This window comes from Pseudopodoces humilis, chromosome 3, assembly GCF_049639895.1.
Source record: "Pseudopodoces humilis isolate 2021_Gansu_Grassland_sample_001 chromosome 3, ASM4963989v1, whole genome shotgun sequence".
Taxonomy (NCBI): domain Eukaryota; kingdom Metazoa; phylum Chordata; class Aves; order Passeriformes; family Paridae; genus Pseudopodoces; species Pseudopodoces humilis.
In genome coordinates this window covers 33,370,769-33,388,152 of record NC_142202.1, presented here as the reverse complement: position 1 = coordinate 33,388,152, position 17,384 = coordinate 33,370,769, and the positions used below count along the sequence as shown (strand labels likewise).

At 39.1% G+C, this 17,384-nt stretch overlaps 1 protein-coding gene across 5 annotated transcripts in view; it reads right to left on the bottom strand.

Annotated features, from left to right (window-relative positions):
- Positions 1-17,384, bottom strand: part of KIF26B (kinesin family member 26B) — a 272,818-nt gene that overhangs the window by 159,518 nt on the left and 95,916 nt on the right. For all 5 annotated transcript variants that reach the window (XM_005526873.3, XM_088053418.1, XM_088053420.1 and 2 more), the window contains one exon: positions 8-174. In XM_005526873.3, the coding sequence (XP_005526930.2) occupies positions 8-174 (167 nt within the window). The remainder of the gene's footprint in view (positions 1-7; positions 175-17,384) is intronic.

The following is a 17,384-nucleotide window of genomic DNA, read 5'->3' as shown; positions in this document are numbered from 1 at the left end:
CTCTTACCTGGCAAAAAATGATGCTGCCACCGAGGTGCCTGTGGATACTTCACTGGCAACATATGTGCTCTGGGAAGCAGGGAAGCTGTACAGGGAGGGTTTATCTGCATTGTAGCGGTTCAATGCTGCTTCAGTCAGGCCCTCTCGACTAGTCTCTGTCATAAGCTGAGATATCTGAAGACAGAAAAAAAACAGAAGTGTCATCAGCTAAAGCTCACTGGCTGACCCGTCCTAATCCAGCAATGCCTCCAGATTGCAGATGGAGTGAGAGGCACTTCACTCACTTCCTCTTCGCTGCTCTGTGGACAAGCTTATTGCTGCTTTCATACTAATCTACAGTACTTAAGCTCAGCTCTAAGCTTGTCTGTATTAAAACGAATGGGATAAATTTTTCCCGTCACAAAAAATGTCAATAATGTATATGGTTTTCCATCCATACAGAAAAGAAAGAGTAAACCATAAGATTTGCTTGGTCTTACCTCAAAATAAAAGAAAGACAGATTTGATTTGTGCAAAATATGTGTATTTTACTTTGGGGAGGGGTGAGGGGGAATTAAAAGAACAACATATTTTTGCCTTTGTAAAATAACACCTCTAGTGTATTAAGCATTTTTGTTGACCTTTCTCCAGCAAACTCAACACACAGCATAGGAGGGAGTGCCTTGGGATCTTAGACAATTTATCATCTCTCTGCAAAATTGGGATCATTACCATTAACTTTCATTGCCTTTCTTAAAAGGTTTTAAACATCATGTGATTTTATTCTTCTGATGGCCCAGCTAACATTTTTTTCCCGTTAGGAAATCTCATCTCAGCCTTTCATTGTCTGAAAAGAATCAGAGTTCCATCAGACTTGACCCAGTTCTCAAATCAACTGAAAGATCTTTGACTTCAGAGAAAGCTGGGAAAGCTCTACTGTAGCAACTCCTCAATACTTTTAATTCAGTTTCTTGACTTCTTCTGCATGAATTTACAATGCTGTAATGTCATCTCCAATACTTAATGCAATTCCTAACAAATTCCCTTTCCTCCTTCCCTCATTTCCATGACAAATAGCTTCTGTTCACTAATGCATGTCTCAAGATTGTGACATATGCCTAAAAAGAACCCTCTCAGGTTATTGCTAGCAATCATCCACAGCATAGTTTCCATCCCCCTGCAAAATGTTTCCAAGAGGTAATCTCTCACCTGTTCATTTTCATGTCTACTTATCACCACAAAAAAAATAAAACATCTTTGTGAGGCACATCAAAATAAGTATTTGAAATCATCCTGAAGTTCTTTTTCCACTTACGCTTTATTTATTTCACCTGTTAACCATTTCAGTTATTAAAAGCAAAGTTGAAGAACTGATTTTTATTTGTGAGAGAGAGAGAAGACATGGCATGGCAATAGTTTTTAGGCCAACTATCATGCAACCTCTGTTTCTCTCATAGAAAATTGCTATCCATTCTGCTATAGCTAAGAAGATAATCTAAGTGTTTATCCTTATTTTATATACTTTTAGACCGATCAACTGTAATACTTCAAGAACAGGAGTGCTAAACTAGCCTCTCTATTTTTATGAGGAACCAGAAGAATTGCTGAAAGTGCCCCCATCATATTAATCCCATGCTGAGCCATTCCAACATACAGGATTCACTACACTAAATAAGCATTGCTCTCAGAAGGCTATAGCTGAAAATCTGGATTTAAATAATCTCATACTACTGGCAGAATGCAGGAATTTAGACTGTCTGCCAGGATACCTCCTTAAATTTCCAGTGTGCAGGCAGACAGTTCTTCAGGGTCCTGCTACCCTATGTACGTCCACCTGGAGCACCCAGCACACTTGAATTCACTAAACAATATTTCCTTAAATAGTACATAATACTAGATAACTCAGCTATTTATCTTTGCAATGAACTAACACAAGATTCTGCTCTGTCCCCTTCAATTATCCTGAAACCAAATTCCTCACCTTCCCTGTTGGGAACTGCTAAACAGACAGCTCTTCCTTCAGAGAAGAGTGCACATATAAACCTAGCCTCATCTTACTTCATCCAAGGCAAATATATGTAATCAGGATGGAGTATCATTAATTAATTACCATTGCCGACAATGCCGCTAGGAAGGGCTACTCCCATGGCAAATGGACAGCAGTTAAGAAGTTGGTGAGTTGATTATCTCAACTGCAATCATAACCTCCCCATCTTCTGCCAAACAAAGATTTGCAGTTGCAAAAAAGAATTTCCACAGCCAGCACAATACACTTCTATTGGCGTCAGCAGATTCCCTGACATCATGAGATGAAGGCTGGAGAGAGGCATTTCAGACAACTGTAAAACAGGAAAGTACTTGTGTGTATTGGTGTTTAGGACAACATAAAAGCCACATCACATTGGTGACACAATTTCTGCAATTATAAAGACTTTCCGATGATCCTCATCCACATCCACAAGTCGAACATGAACTTCACAGAGCAATAAAATGCCTCAAACTGATTGTGCACATTGCCTGATTGAAAGTATCACTTTCAAGCTTCCCAAAAACTGTCTAGATGCTTGGTTTCTGAGTTTTTTTGAATAAGTAGTTCTTAAACGCAAGCGCTCAAAAATAATCACTTACCAAAGAGACATGAGATTCCTTTAGAAAGATACAAACCACTTCCCCTCACCTATGCACTCAGAGAGAAGTAGGTATTAGTCAGCAAATAGAATGTTAATGTTTTCTAATACATGGGGATGAAGATTTTATAAAGCCTGGTATTTAGGTCAAATTTCCTTATTGTAAACTATAAAGGAAATTAAGAAGATGGTGGAAATAATCAAATATATTCACAGATTCTGTATTTGTGGAGTACCACAAATACAACAGAGAGAAGTAAGAAAAATAATACTTATTTTAGTAATCACATCTACTATGGGCAGATACAGAATTGGGTTGTTTTATGTAATTGAATCATATGTAATATATCATATCATATCGTATCATATCATTGCTGTTTTATCACGTGTCCTACACAACAGTACTGCAGGGGTGGTCAGCTAAAACTGCAAGTTCTGGAACATCTCTATGTTACTGACCACCAGCACCTCCTGGACAGGCAGCAGCTCTCCCTCCTGCTCACTCACACTACTTGCTTTGTCACAGAAAACAGGGAGCTATTGTTTACATTGACACATCATCTGCAAAAAGCAGCATCCCTGAGTGCCCTCCTACAGACACCCTGGATGGACATTCATAAAACAGCATGTTTGGCTTGTAAGGGACCCTCTTGATCTTGAGGGTCCAGCAACACTGCCTGATTTCCTTACTGATGTTGGCACACTTCCCAGGCAAAAATTCTGTTTCTTCGCAGGAACTCATTCAGAACTAAGTTCCAAATGAACATGAAGTCTATCCTTGCGCTTCACTGATTTACTCTTTTCCTCAGCAGGGACACTTCTTAGTCAAGATTGTATTACAAGGATACCAAAATGGGAACATACCTAAGACACAGAAGAATCAAGATAAAATAAGAACTGGCCTAGCCACAGTTCAGGATCTCCTAACCTAGAAATGATCTCCACTTCTAGCACTTTTTACTTTCTGCCATTGTGGGGTTTTTTCAACAGTGAACTGTCTGCAGAACCAATGAAAGCTGAAATATTAACCTGAATTTCAGACATTCTCTAATTCCTAATCTGGGAAACCTGAAACACTACCTTGTGTTACACAGGAAAAGGCCCACAGAAGTATCTTGCGATACTGCAACACTCATAATCTCTAATTGGTTTTGTCTGAACAAGTTCAAGTCACTCTGTTGCCATCTTTTCCTTACATCCTTTTGGTCATGCAGCCAGTGGAAATGAAAGGGAAAGGTGGTGCTATGCCAAATTCTGTGTCAGGCTGTAAACCTTTTATGTATCCAGTACTTTCCAGAGTATTTTTTATACTTTGTTATACTTAATTTGTTATACAAATTTGTACATGTGGGTTAATCTGCAGGCTGAGTACCTCACTAGACACCAAGATATGTGCCCACAATATTTGGCTGATAAATTCTCATTTGTTCCCAGAATCCAGTACATATACATAAAGCAGAGAGTAGAAAGGAGCCCAAAATATTCACATATCCAAAGACTACTGACTTCAAGTCAGTTATTTTGCATTTCTTTGTTCTGCCTCACAGATTTAGAATGTAGAAATAATTCAAACTATTAAGCCAAACTGAAGAGTGGGATTTGGAGGCAACCTTATCATCTCATTTACTCTGTGCTCCAGTCACAGTACTAAATTAGCTCTTTGTCTTCTGGCCCTGCTTTCTGAAGTTCACACATATACAAACTTGAGTAAATCACCCAGGACATATCATGCATTTAAGGAAAAATACTCATAGAACAGACACTTCAAAAGCTCTTGAAGATTTTCTTTTTTTCCCCACCCCAGTTCAAAAGATATAGTTGAAAATTACACTTTGAGCATTAACAGACTCAGGTGATTTTTCATTTTTTTTTAACCTTTCTCTTTTTCCACACTAAGATATGTCTGGCAAGCACAATTCACAGAAATCTGCCTCTTTACTGTCACCATCTCTCTTAGTAGATGTCGTTTCTGTACTTAAAGGGGAAGATACTTGATTCCTAAATTCTCTCTCTTTTCTGTGAGTACCCACGTAGCATACCCATGAGGTTTAAGATCGGTTAATAGTAGATATTTTGAGAAATTCTTTTATAGAATTGTTGGCCATACATCACTACCTGGATAAGCAGCAAAAAGACAAAGCATGAAACAACACAACCTTTCATGCTTCAATAAAAACCTTCTAAGTGCACATGGAACAAGACAGATGTCCTTCCCAGGGCTCCATTTTTTTCCTTCTGTCTCATAAATGCAAAGCAACCATTAACCTCCTCTTTCACGGCTTTCTGACACTATACAGCAAGAGCTGGAGATAAATCATGATTTAAATTCTGTACTTCATAGGGAAAAGATGGCACTGCAGTTAAACCACAGGTTTAGCCGGGCTAGATTCTCTTCCCATTCCAATTTAGAGTCTCACTGTGCGTAAGATTTGTCATCATGCAGTATGAGGCTAATTATATTTACATAAGGGCATTTTATAGCCAAGCTCATTAATGTTTCTAAAACTCCTAACTGACGACTCCCAGATGAACAACAAATGAAAGTTTGCATTTATGAAAGACGTGAAATATCCGTTGCTCTGGAGGCAGTGAAGCATTCAGGAACATCCCCACACTCTAGCTAACATCAGTAACTGACCAATGAAGTGGATGCACAGAAATGTGTGAAATGTATCCATACGTGAAGCTAAATTAAAAATATAAATCTGTGTTCAAGTTCACTATAAAGCAATTCTCAGTGTCCAGAATTCCTAACCTCAGGAGAGAAGCACACCAGCAAGAAAAAACTGAAGGTAGAAAGCTCTCTTTCATAAACACACATACACTCATGAATTACTTCTTTGGCAATCTACTCTTTATTCAAAGCAGCACTGAATTTTCTGGCCAATAAATATTGAGTAAATTACTTCCTGAGTTATTTTAGACAATAAATGTGTACATTAACCAATAAAAAGGTTCTTCCTAAATTTATCTTTTAAGGATGAGTTGAGGGAAGCACTAAAGAATATGTCGCTCAAAGCTTTGCATACCAAAAACATCATAAATTAATATAAATGTGTTTATAATACAAGCTTAACAACTTAATACAAAGTTTTCCATTATACGCAATCAGGTATTCTGGCTGATCTACAATATTAATCTTTTACCTTCCAACCAACTCCTTTTGGCCCATCAGTTTCTTCTCAGTCGTAACAAGATAAAGTTATTCTTCCCATTTGGCTCAAGGAGGCTGGTTTCTGGTGTATGGAAGTGATGAAACAAGCAGTGGGAGGTACAACTCGCAGTACATCCTGCATGTGATCTTTCTTCTGACACATGCATGGAAAACAAAATCATTCCTGAGAACTAACCAGCCCTACTTTTCCTGGGCTTGATCTAGTAATTCTTAAACATTGAGGCAAGACTCTAATTTACAAACTAATTTTGAAAACTGAAAGAATTTGTCTGCTTCCTTTAGTGCATAAGAGTTTGTTGTCTGATGCGATAGTGCAGTAGACTGCAGAATGAGATAAAAGCCTGAAGTTTTTTCCGTCAGGCACCAGCTTCCAGGCCACTAAAATTGTCAGTGGAATTACACTAACTTGCCTATAGGAAGCAGCATCAGAAAACAAACAGAGCAGGAGCTAACATTTCTTAAGTCTCTTCAGAAGGGAGGTTAATGAAGGAAACAGTGGAATTCTACCTCACCTGGAAAAGGTATTCCTCACCAAGGGAATTTATCAGTAAGTAGTAGGTCCTCTTCCCAAAAGTTAGCAATTTTCTCTGAGCCCTTCTGGTAATAATGACTTCATCCTTTCTGCCTAACACAGAACTACTGCATTAAGTTCCGTGCAGTAACAAAAAATTGCAGCATAAATTTATGTTTGGTACCATTAAAAGGACAAGATAACAGCTGGGGTTTGTTGTACTCAGTATAAAAAAAAAAAAAACAAACGTGGATAATTTTATATTTATTGTATTTCATTTTCATAATTTTACCATGTTGTGGGAGATGTTAGCATGTGAAAATAGGAAAGACAAATAATAATGGGTCAGTTTCAAATATTCTTCTTAAATACAACTTCAATGTTTTGAGGTAAATCTGGTAGAGTGTTTATTGAACTACCATTGTACGGAAGTTGGAATTTAAGTGCAGAGGGATAGAGAAAAAGAGAAATCTTGTGCTGCCCACACAGCTATCAACTTATTAACATATCCTTCACAGGGCAAAAAGGAACAATTACACCATTCAATCAGAGCAACTTGAAAGTGGTGGTGATTTCCAAAGTCATTCATCTTTTAATGCACCACAGAGTGGTGCATCTCCCACAAATCACTTACTACAATAGAAGACACATTTAAAGAATTATTCAGGACGAAGCTCACCTTTAGAATAAAAAAAATTATTCAGAATCAGTAAGCAAGTTCCTGTAGCTAAGGGCACTGACATAATCCTACAGCACTCTGCTATTTGATTATGACCTTTTTCTCCCCCGGTAAAATACTGAGCTTCTCTATAGCCAGAGACCACTGCAACTACTGATACAGATGCTGCTTGAACAAGAGCAAGACAGCAGATCCCGATAGCCCTTCCCTTGTCAAAAGAATGTGTTCTGTGAGAAAGAGGCTGACAAAGGACACTCGTAATGTCTGCTGCATTCAAACTCTTGCTTGGATGTAGACATACTGAAACTGCTTAGCAAAGGCAACTTGCTGTTCATTATGAATACTGAAACTCTAGGGAGTACCTTTGGGCACGCTTTGCTTCTACTTTATGCAAACTTGTGCACAAAATCTGATACATTGATCTAGCAGAAGGTGCTACTGTATCAGCACAGATTGTGTGTAAACACAAAACAAGGCACCTTAGAGTGAGGTTTTTCAAAGATGGAATCACTGGCATGGCAAGAATGTGGATTATGCTTTGTATTTAATCAGAGTCAAGATTTAGCATAAACTACTTTTATTTAAACATAAATTAGTTACTATGACAGCATGTAGAGTTTAATTGCAACCTCCAGCTTCCTGCTGTCCAAAAGAAAGATGGCCTTTGACTGTTGCGGCTACCTCCCACATCCCTCTATAAAGCACATAACAATGATGATGATAATTATCATCATCACTATTATTATTAACACAGATCCAGTGCACACTTCAGCACAGATGAAATCCAAGTTTTGCAGGCATGGGCACATCTTCCCATCAAAGCTACTGTCATATTTAGTTCCATGTCACACTCAAGAGGTCATTAAATGAAACATTTTACCATAAATCACTGAAGGTCTCAAGATTAGCTACTTAGAGGCTCATCAGACATCCAAATAATGGTGGATTCCTTTTCCATAAGACATTTTCCTCAAATTCTTCCACCTAAGAGACCTGCTTTACAAAACAGGGATTTTTTTCCAGCTGGATCCCTCTAACAGGCCTGGTGGGAATTATCCAAGAGTACTGTTCAAGTGGATGGCTGATGTCATCATGAGACATCTCATCAGAGTCTTGGAAATCCAATGAGGTCCTTATTGACTCAAAGCTTGCAAATACTGTCCAAATTTTCAAGAAGGGTAAGAGGAATGACAAACCTGTCAATCTCACTTCAGTGCCTGGTAAAATCATGAAGAAGATTGTACTGGGAGTTATTGCAAAACACCTGAAGGACAATACAGTCATTGGTCCCAGCCAGCATGGCTCTTTGAGGGGAATGTCCTTCTTGTCAAACCAGACTTCCTCTTATGACAAGGTAATACACCTTGTTAATCAAGAGAAGTCAGTTCATGCAATCTTTTTGGATTTCAGTAAAGCTTTGGATACTTTCTCTCACAGTATCCTTCTGGACAAAATGTCCAGCACACAGCTGGATAAACACATCATGAGATGGGTGAGCAACTGGCTCATGGGTTGGGTGCAACGGGTTATAGCGAATGGGGTGACATCAGATTGGGGACCTGTCACTAGAGGGGTTACCCAAAAACTTGGTTCATAAATAACTTGGACACAGGGCTCAAAGGAATACTAAGTAAGTTTGCTGATAATACTAAACTGGGAGGAGCTGTTGACTCCCTTAAAGTAAGAGAGGTCCTGCAGAGACACCTTGACAGACTTAGAGGCCTGGGTAATCATCAACCATATGAAGTTCAACAAGGGCAAGTGCCAGATTCTGCAATTAGGACAGGTAACCACAGATGAACAGACAGACTGGGGAAGAGGTGACAGAAAGCAGCGCTGTAAAAAAGGATCTGGGTGTCCTGACCAATGTCAGGCTGAGTATGAGTCAGCAGTGCCCTGGCAGCCAGGAGGGTCAACCATGTCCTGGGGGACATCAGGCACAGCATCACCAGCCAAGCGAGGGAGTTGACTGTCCCTCTCTACTCTGTGCTGGTGCAGACTCACTTCGAGTCCTGTGTGCAGTTTTGGGTGCCACAATATAAGATATAAAGTTGTTAGAGAGTGCAAAGAAGGGCTGCAAAGAAGGGCTACAAATAAGGTAAAGGATCTTCAGAGAGGCAGACTCCACAGTTTCACTGGGAAGCCTACTCCAGTGTTCTGCCATTCTCAGCATGAAGTAGCTCTTCCTTATGTTGAGGTGGAATTTGTTGTGTTTTAGTTTATGGCCATTGCTCCTCCTCCTCTCACTGGACACCACTGAAAAGAAACTGGTACCACCCTCTTGGCACCCATCTTCAAGATATTTATGTGCATTAATGAGATTGCCTCTCTGACTTTTTTTCTCCAGACTGAACAGGCCCAGTTCTCACAGTCTCTCCTCATAAGAGATGCTCCAGACCCCACATTGTTCTTGTGGCTTCTATTGGACCCTCTCCAGTAGCTCCTTGTCTTTCTTGTGCTGAGGAGCCCAGAACTGGACACAGTTCAATCCAGAGGTGGCTGCACCAGGGCTGAATAGAGGGGCAGGATCATCTCCCTCCATCTGCTGCCCACACTGCTCCTGATGCATGCCAGGACACCCTTGGCCCTCCTGGCCATAAGGGCACTGCTGGCCCATGGACAATTTGTCACCCACCGGTACCCCCAGTCCTTCTCCGCAGAGCTGCTCTCCAGTGGGTCAGTCCCCAGGCTGTGCAGGCACTTGGGGTCACTCCTCCCCAGGTGCAGGACCCTGCACTTGCCCTTGTTGGACCTCACCAGGTTTCTCTCTGGCCAATTCTCCAGCCTACTGAGGTCCTGCTGAGTGGCAGCAGAGCCTCCAGGTGTATCAGCCACTTCCCCAGTTTAGTGCCATCAGCAAACCGGCTGCGGGTGCCTCCAATGCCACTGAAAAACAAGCTGAATCAGAATGGACCCAGTACTGATCCCTGGGGAATGACAGTGACTCCAGGCCTCCAACTGCATTCTACTCCACGGAGCACAACACTCTGAGCTTTGCCATTCAGCCAGTTCCCGGTCCACCTCACTGTCCACTCATCTAACACACATTTCCTGGCTTACCTACAAGAATGCTGCGGGAGATAGTGTCAAAAGCCTTGCTGAAGTCAGAGCAGACAACATCCACTTCTTTCATTGACCCATCCTGTATCTACATCATAGTACATATATGCATCAGAAGAAATCAGTACAGAGTTTGAAACAGTACTGATCAAGTCACCTTCTTGCTCCCTCGCTTTATTTTGATATGTTTATTAAGCAGAAAATAAACAAAGGAAAACAATATTAGAGATGAGGAAATTTCATTATCTGAAGCATTTAGGACAGCAAATATCTACCTCAAGTGAACTCAATCCCTGTACAGAAGTAGATTCTAGTCTGCAGTACTCCTTTAGTCAGAGTGACACAGCATACAAATTTTATTTATTAGCTACTTCTAAATTATCAAACTATTTTCTGAAAGGTAAGGCCTCTACCTTGTTACAAAACCACAACAGCTATCAGAACTACCTTTTTCAATACCCTCAAAGTTTTCTCATATCCATTCAGCATAATGTCAGCTTTTTCTACTCCTCTCCAAGCTACAGCCTGGATAGCCATCCTGGAGGCTATGCAGGCCCTCCTTGACCCAGAGTGTCCTCAGTGAAGCAAACTTGCCAAAGGCAGACTCCTGCTGGGCTGTGAGCCATCCCTTTTGAATAAAGCACCATCAGCCAGGCCCACATATGCCTCTCATTCGCAAAGTTCCACCAGCCAAGCCTCTGCTGACAGAACAGCAACGTAAGGTTTCCCAGTTAGCATATTCCCATACCAACTCTGCAAATGAAAAAAAGGAACATCAGCTAGCAAAGAGAGGTTCTGTTCTCAATTTTGTGCCTAAACATTTTAGCAATGCAAAACAAGGCACTGCACAACAATACAATTAAACTGCTTCCTTTCTTGTCAAGAAGACAGCAATCACACAGCAATCTGTTGGCAAGATATGAGGCTGCCTATACCTTTCAGAAGTTTTTTTTTTTAAATCTACTTTTATGAAGTTGTTAATTCTCTTAAGTCACCTGTATATCTTGCTGCATTATAAAGCTGTGCAGCTGGAAATTAATTGGATCTTTTTCCACTATGACTTACTGCCTATCAGATTAGTAACGTTTTACAGGATAAAATGCCTTCCTTTTGTGTGACTCAGTTAAAGTTGATTTCATACATCAAGATTCAGCACTCTCACTGTAACCCCTTGTTGCATCAGCTACCTTTTGAGTCCTCAGCAGCCAAGCTAGTTGTGCCAAAATAAGTAGTGCAGCAGTCAAAAGAGGAGTATGTCTGACTCCTGCCTGTACATGTGGGGCAGCAGTTAAATGAAGTGACTGCATTCTCGAAGCTGAGGCACAGCTCTACTTCACTGTGTGCAGAAGTAATGCATTTGTTATGAAAACAAGCTCTCATTCCTCTGATCAGTTACCAACTGCCAGCAATGTCAAGACATCGTAAGAAGTTCAAATCTTACTGTAGCTGTTTTCTTATCACAAACAACAATCTGTGAGACACTGACCTTTCACTTGTCAGTTGACAAGAACAGCTCTAGAAGCTACCAGAGTGTGACAGCATGCGGGCTTAACTTAAATGGCATTATTGACCCAGAAAGGAACCTCTTTCTGTAGCTAGCAAGAGAGTAAGGAATAAAAACCACAATAAGTTTATCCACACATAGGTGGAATCATTAGTCTTTACTTAAGCAAAGACATATGGCTAAATTCTACCATGAAAATACAAGGAGAGAGAACTACTTTATTTACAGTATGAAAAAAAAACCCCACATCTGACAGGCTTAGAGATTCCTGCAATGATTACTGCAGAAGAATGTGGCATAATGCAAATTCAGTCCACACACATAATCACCTCAAGGTCAGACCTTTTTGGGGGCTAAGATCAGTACACATCTGACAGGTCTCTTACCAACCTGTTCATGGAAAGGTGCATGAGTTTGACCCCCAGGGATCAAGAAAGTTTCTATTTGAAAACTAGTACCATTCCAGTGGCTTCCCCATTGGAAAGAAATCACAAGTATTAGCTGTTTTATAAATTGCTAACAGGTTTAATTATATTGGTGCTGGCAGATACCACAACAATGCAGATCACCCTTTTCTGTCCCTGCTATAAATAGTCCCTTGAAGATGCTCCTTCCTTCACTGCACCAAGATGAAGATGGGGAAACAGCTGATAAGTTATTAGTGCTCATGGGAGCAGCCATGAAAGTGTCTCATTTCCAGAGGAGTCTTTAGCTTCTTTTGCTGAAGAAAAATCCCCTGATTGTTCTGCAGAAGTTATGCATCAGCAGGAGTGACCTCTATAAATTTAACAATGTTGGTCTTTCTAATCTGTGTCACAATACATGAACACATCTTTCTTTCACGTTAATAATAAAAAAATCCTGCTAGCATTTTTTAAGTATTTTATTACAGCAACAATTATAATTTTTAACAGGAATACATTAAAAGAATTCAAAAGGATCCAGGATAGCCTTCAAATGAAACCATTAACTGGACAGAAACAGTTGCTTCCTGCTCTGAAGGTGAATGCCTTAAGCCATACATTTGGTTGCCCTATTACCTCACTTTGCATAGCTACAGCTGTAATTAGCAGTCATAAAAATCACCCAGCTGTAAGCATTTGACTTGGAGGCCACTTCCTGGGGTGAATTCCATAAGCTGTCAAGGTGCTCAGTTATGCTACGCTGTCTTCTGTTTGCTCTAGATTTATTGCCCTCTCAGCTAATGAAAGGGGGAAAAAAAGAGAAGCACATCCTCAACTGGACATCAGATTAAGTTTAGTTGGTGCACACTGTAAATCGTTAGTAAGTAAGGGCCTCTGTGTTCTGGTTCCCTTTCAGTGGCACAAATGGACAACTTGTGACCATCAGGACACACACTTGGTATGGCACTCTACTTGGAATGGGATGGATTTTTCATACACAGCACTGAACAGCCTCAGCTTTTTACATAGGCTCCTAGACTACTTCTATTTTCCAAGCTAATCATGTTTTTGTCTCCTCTCGTTTGCTGCAACTTCTATCATGTTTTGCATTCAAATTGTTTGTTTCAGCTTAGATTTGCAAGTCTTTAAAGGATCCAAGCTAAGCACAGTTTTCCAGGCTCTAACTCAACACTACAATATCCAAAGCTGACCTAGCATTTAATTCAAGTGCACACAATGATCTCTCCCCAGTTTATAAATTTGCATTTTGGTTTGCAGGAACCATCATAATCTGTCTTATCTATGACAGCTTTACAGTGCAAAGATGACATTCACACGAGTCCCCTTAGGGCCTTTGTATACTAGGAGCTTTAAACATGCTAACTGTCCATGCTCAGCTTTAATTTTGTGCACGTTCACTTGCAGACTGAGTAATTAATACCAATCCTCATTTCCACTGACCAGCTAAATAAGGTCAGATGAATATTTGGCTCACATCACAGATTTTAAATGACTCCTTTTAAGAAAATGCTGAGACCATAACTCCTTTACTTTTCTCAGATGGGATTAAAATAAAAATCAGTGATCAATTTGGGAGATATAGACTACAGACACGCACATTCCCAAAACTGCACCATTCTGAAAAACTAATTAGAGAGAGGAAAGGGCATAGGCTTTACTCTGGGTGTGCTCTACAGATGTTTCTGAAAAGGCGGGAGAGAGAATAATTGAATATCCATTCAGCACTATGCAGCATTAACAAACAGCAATCATTCCTCAAGAGATTATATTCTTTCAAATTCCACCAGTATAACCTATCATGGCAATTTTGAGTGGACAAATAACAACCTGATTCTTCAAGAATTATTTTCCACTAAAAGAGAATTCAGATCAAACCAGGGGTAGACACCATACAGTTTTAATGATTTATTAATCATTAAATTGTGTGTGAATTGTAGTCTAATAGAAGTGCTGTAAAAGAACAATACAAGACAGTCATATGCGAGGTCTTATGCATCTTGCTACCTAATGCATTTAACTCTAGAATGCAGTACACACACTAAATACTACCAGTTCTTTACTCATAGCTACAACACTGTGTGTATACTTTCACAGCAAAACTTGTTCACAATACAGCACATGCTCTTCCAGCTTTTGCTATAAATGATTGCCTGTCTCTGAACTACATTAATCTCAGGTAGATTCATGCTTCGTAAATAGTCTAAGACTCTTGTAATTTTTTTAATTTTTGCATCGTTGTAGGTTTATTATTTTCTAATTTTTACTAGTAGAATTTGCTCATTTTTATTACTGTCTGAAAGTATACTATCAAGTCTTACAACTACATTAATTTTTTTCTTTTCAAAGTCAGCCTAAATGAAATATCACTGTTGTACTTATTCTTTTTATTTTTTTTTAAGCACTCTGACAATGAATATAAACTTTCTTCTACACAGGACACAAACAACACCAAAAATTCATTGCCCCAAGAACTTTGCACAAGAAACTAAACAGACAAAATGCACTTCACTATTGTTTAAAAATAAACAGTGATTAAAATTAGTGCAGGAACTAATTGGTTGATATTTTTACAAGAAAACTGAAGGATTATACTAACTGGCCCCTTGGGGATGAAACAGATTTACAACAGATTTAATTAAATGTATTTAATGCTATTCAAATATAAAAACAAAAAACTAGCACACTATCTGAAATTATGCCTGAACTCTAGTAACTATTCTGAACTGTAATAAACACCTCATTGTTATCTTCAGTTTTAATTTTGGCTTACTGAACAGAGAATTCTTCTTTGCATGTGAACTGTTTTGAGTGTTTCCCCTTCAACTTATTTATTGGATTGCAATGTAAAATTTTCATAAGTTACTTTTAAACTAATTTTCGAAAGGAACTCTTTATTCTATTTTAATTACTTTTTTTAATAGAGCATCATGGACTGATTTGCTGCTCCATGGTAAAATGTCAAAAGAAGAATCACTGACCACAGGTCAGTGCAAATATAGTGCTGTAATCTGTATAACTGAGGTAACAGGTCCCACTGTCTCTTCACAAGGTTTACTACAGGCACTTCATAAGTCATCCTGCATAGACATTTACTCTAGGACAAAGGGAACACAAGATGGGCATGAACCAGCTCCAAAATGAAGAGCAGTACTACATATGCAGGATAACAAAGAACCAAGCCTTCTAGCACTAATGCTTGCTGATGCTTACTGCAGTATCCCCTATGGACAGTGGTGTTCATTCGCCATGAGCAGATGATCATAAAACACCCAACAAAAAAAATTACTGTTTTTAACTAATGTTTTCCATTTTCCAGAAGAAAAGCATTACTGTAAGGTACCCTAGGAAAAAAGCAGAGCACTGTAGGAGAATGACGAGATTTTAATATTTCCTGGAATTACTTTTATAAAGTCAGAAATCAAGGCACAGTAAACAAGAAAAACATATCCCAGACTCAGGAGCTTCTTGAAAAAATATGTTTCAATGATGCTAAAATCTAAAAACTTCAGAGGTCAATTTAGAACTTCTGCAGTCTTTTTCTTTCCCAAGGGCATGCTTTCAAGTGAATCCCACTAAAGCCTAGTCCTTATTTGCAAGTTTCTTTTCTTCTCAGAGAGCACAGTAGCAGCTTGTTGTAAAAGGCAGAGTGTATGAACTCTGTGCAGTTGATAAAAATTTCAGCTCAAGCTGTATTTGAAGATAAAAAAACAATCAACCAGCAAGATATTTTTAGTCAGTCCCTTCTGTTACCAATGTTTTTTCAAATTGTTCTGAGCCCTTATGATTTCTGTTTTATAATCCACTCTGATATTGATTCTTTCAGGCAGGCACAGAAAAATCTAACCTCAACATACAAAGTGACAAGATGGCCCTTTTTGTCCTGAATATAACAGGAGAAAAGGTTATTCTCTCGTCTCTTCAAAGACTGCATAGCAGCCACCTAAGGCATATTCTTCAACTTTCCTGTACATCCACTTCCTAACACATAACAATAAAATTGGTTTCCTCCCTCCATGTATTCTTTATCATTTTAGAGATACGAACTTAAAAGTCTGCAAAATATTATAGTTACCAATTCAACTAGGTTTACATTATACATTTCCCAGTAAAACTTCATTTTTCCCCACTCCACACCCATGTAATGTTTAACAAGTCTTGGGAGCAAATTCTCTAATGGCCTAAGCACAAACTCTTGCTGTACTAGAGTTGTAGCTACTGATAGGTGCCTTGGCTTTCTGTGGCAGTATCTAAAAATTCTTCAAGAAATTGTGAAGATGCATTTCTATTCAATGTATTCAAACTGGGTAAAAGAATACTAGTAGCCATGGCATTACCAAAGAATTTTTTTTATCATGAATCATATAAAATTTTCCAGCAGATAGAATGGTATATTGAGGAATAAAAGGTTGTTTTCCAGTATTTCTGTTAAGCATTTTTAACTTATAAGTACACTCCCACTCTCTCGCGCTCAAAAGGAAACCAAGCCATAATAACCCTCCACTGCCACACTTGAAATCACCTTCCCCAGAGAAGAGGACTAAGGTGCTTTATTATTCATATTCACTGAATCATAAAATGCCTAGAGGCCACAGAAGTAATGGCCCATTGCGCTGCTGCCAACTGTGCCTCCTTCAGAGACAAAGCATTGAGATGGCAGGGAGAAGTAGCAAATATTCATAATATGTGATTAAGGTGATTGAGCAGTGAATGGAAAAGGAAGCAGAGAAATCCACATCACTGAGACTGGAAAAATCTCATAATCTGCACATTCATAACACCCCTATCTCAAGCCCCTTTCCAGCAATCTTGAACTAAAGCAGGTCTGGTGTCTGCATTTCATCTACTTTTACATAAATAGGAATAAATCTTGGTAAGTTGGGCTGTGATAGTGTTTAAAAGGATCTTTACAAACATTCTGAAGTGCAAGACAACAGTCAGGAGATCATAAGCATCACTACTAAATCCTGGCTGCAAATAGCATATCCCAACATTTAGGATTACAGAGGCAAAGACCCTTGTGACAACTCACTAAGGATGGGAAAAAATGAAAAGCCAGTAACATGAGAACTAGATTTTTCCCTCCAAAGCACTTAGCTGCAAGAAAACAACTTGATCCTTCATTTACATCTAAAAGTAAAATAGAATAGATAAGCTTTAGGACACCCTCTGATGCTCTTGTAATTTGTCAAATAAGTGTAGTGACCAGGTACCTTTTGCTGCATTGTTCTTGTAAGTCACTTGAATAGTATCTTGTTATATTATTTATTGGGCAGGACAAACAATATTATTTTTTGTTTACATTACGTCAAAGCAAAAAAAAATTAGAAATCTCAACAAGCTTGCAAACTATGCCACAGTTAAACCTATCTAGCACTGCAAGACTCTTCAAAAATTACTTTCACAGAAACTGGTCCAAATGCAGAC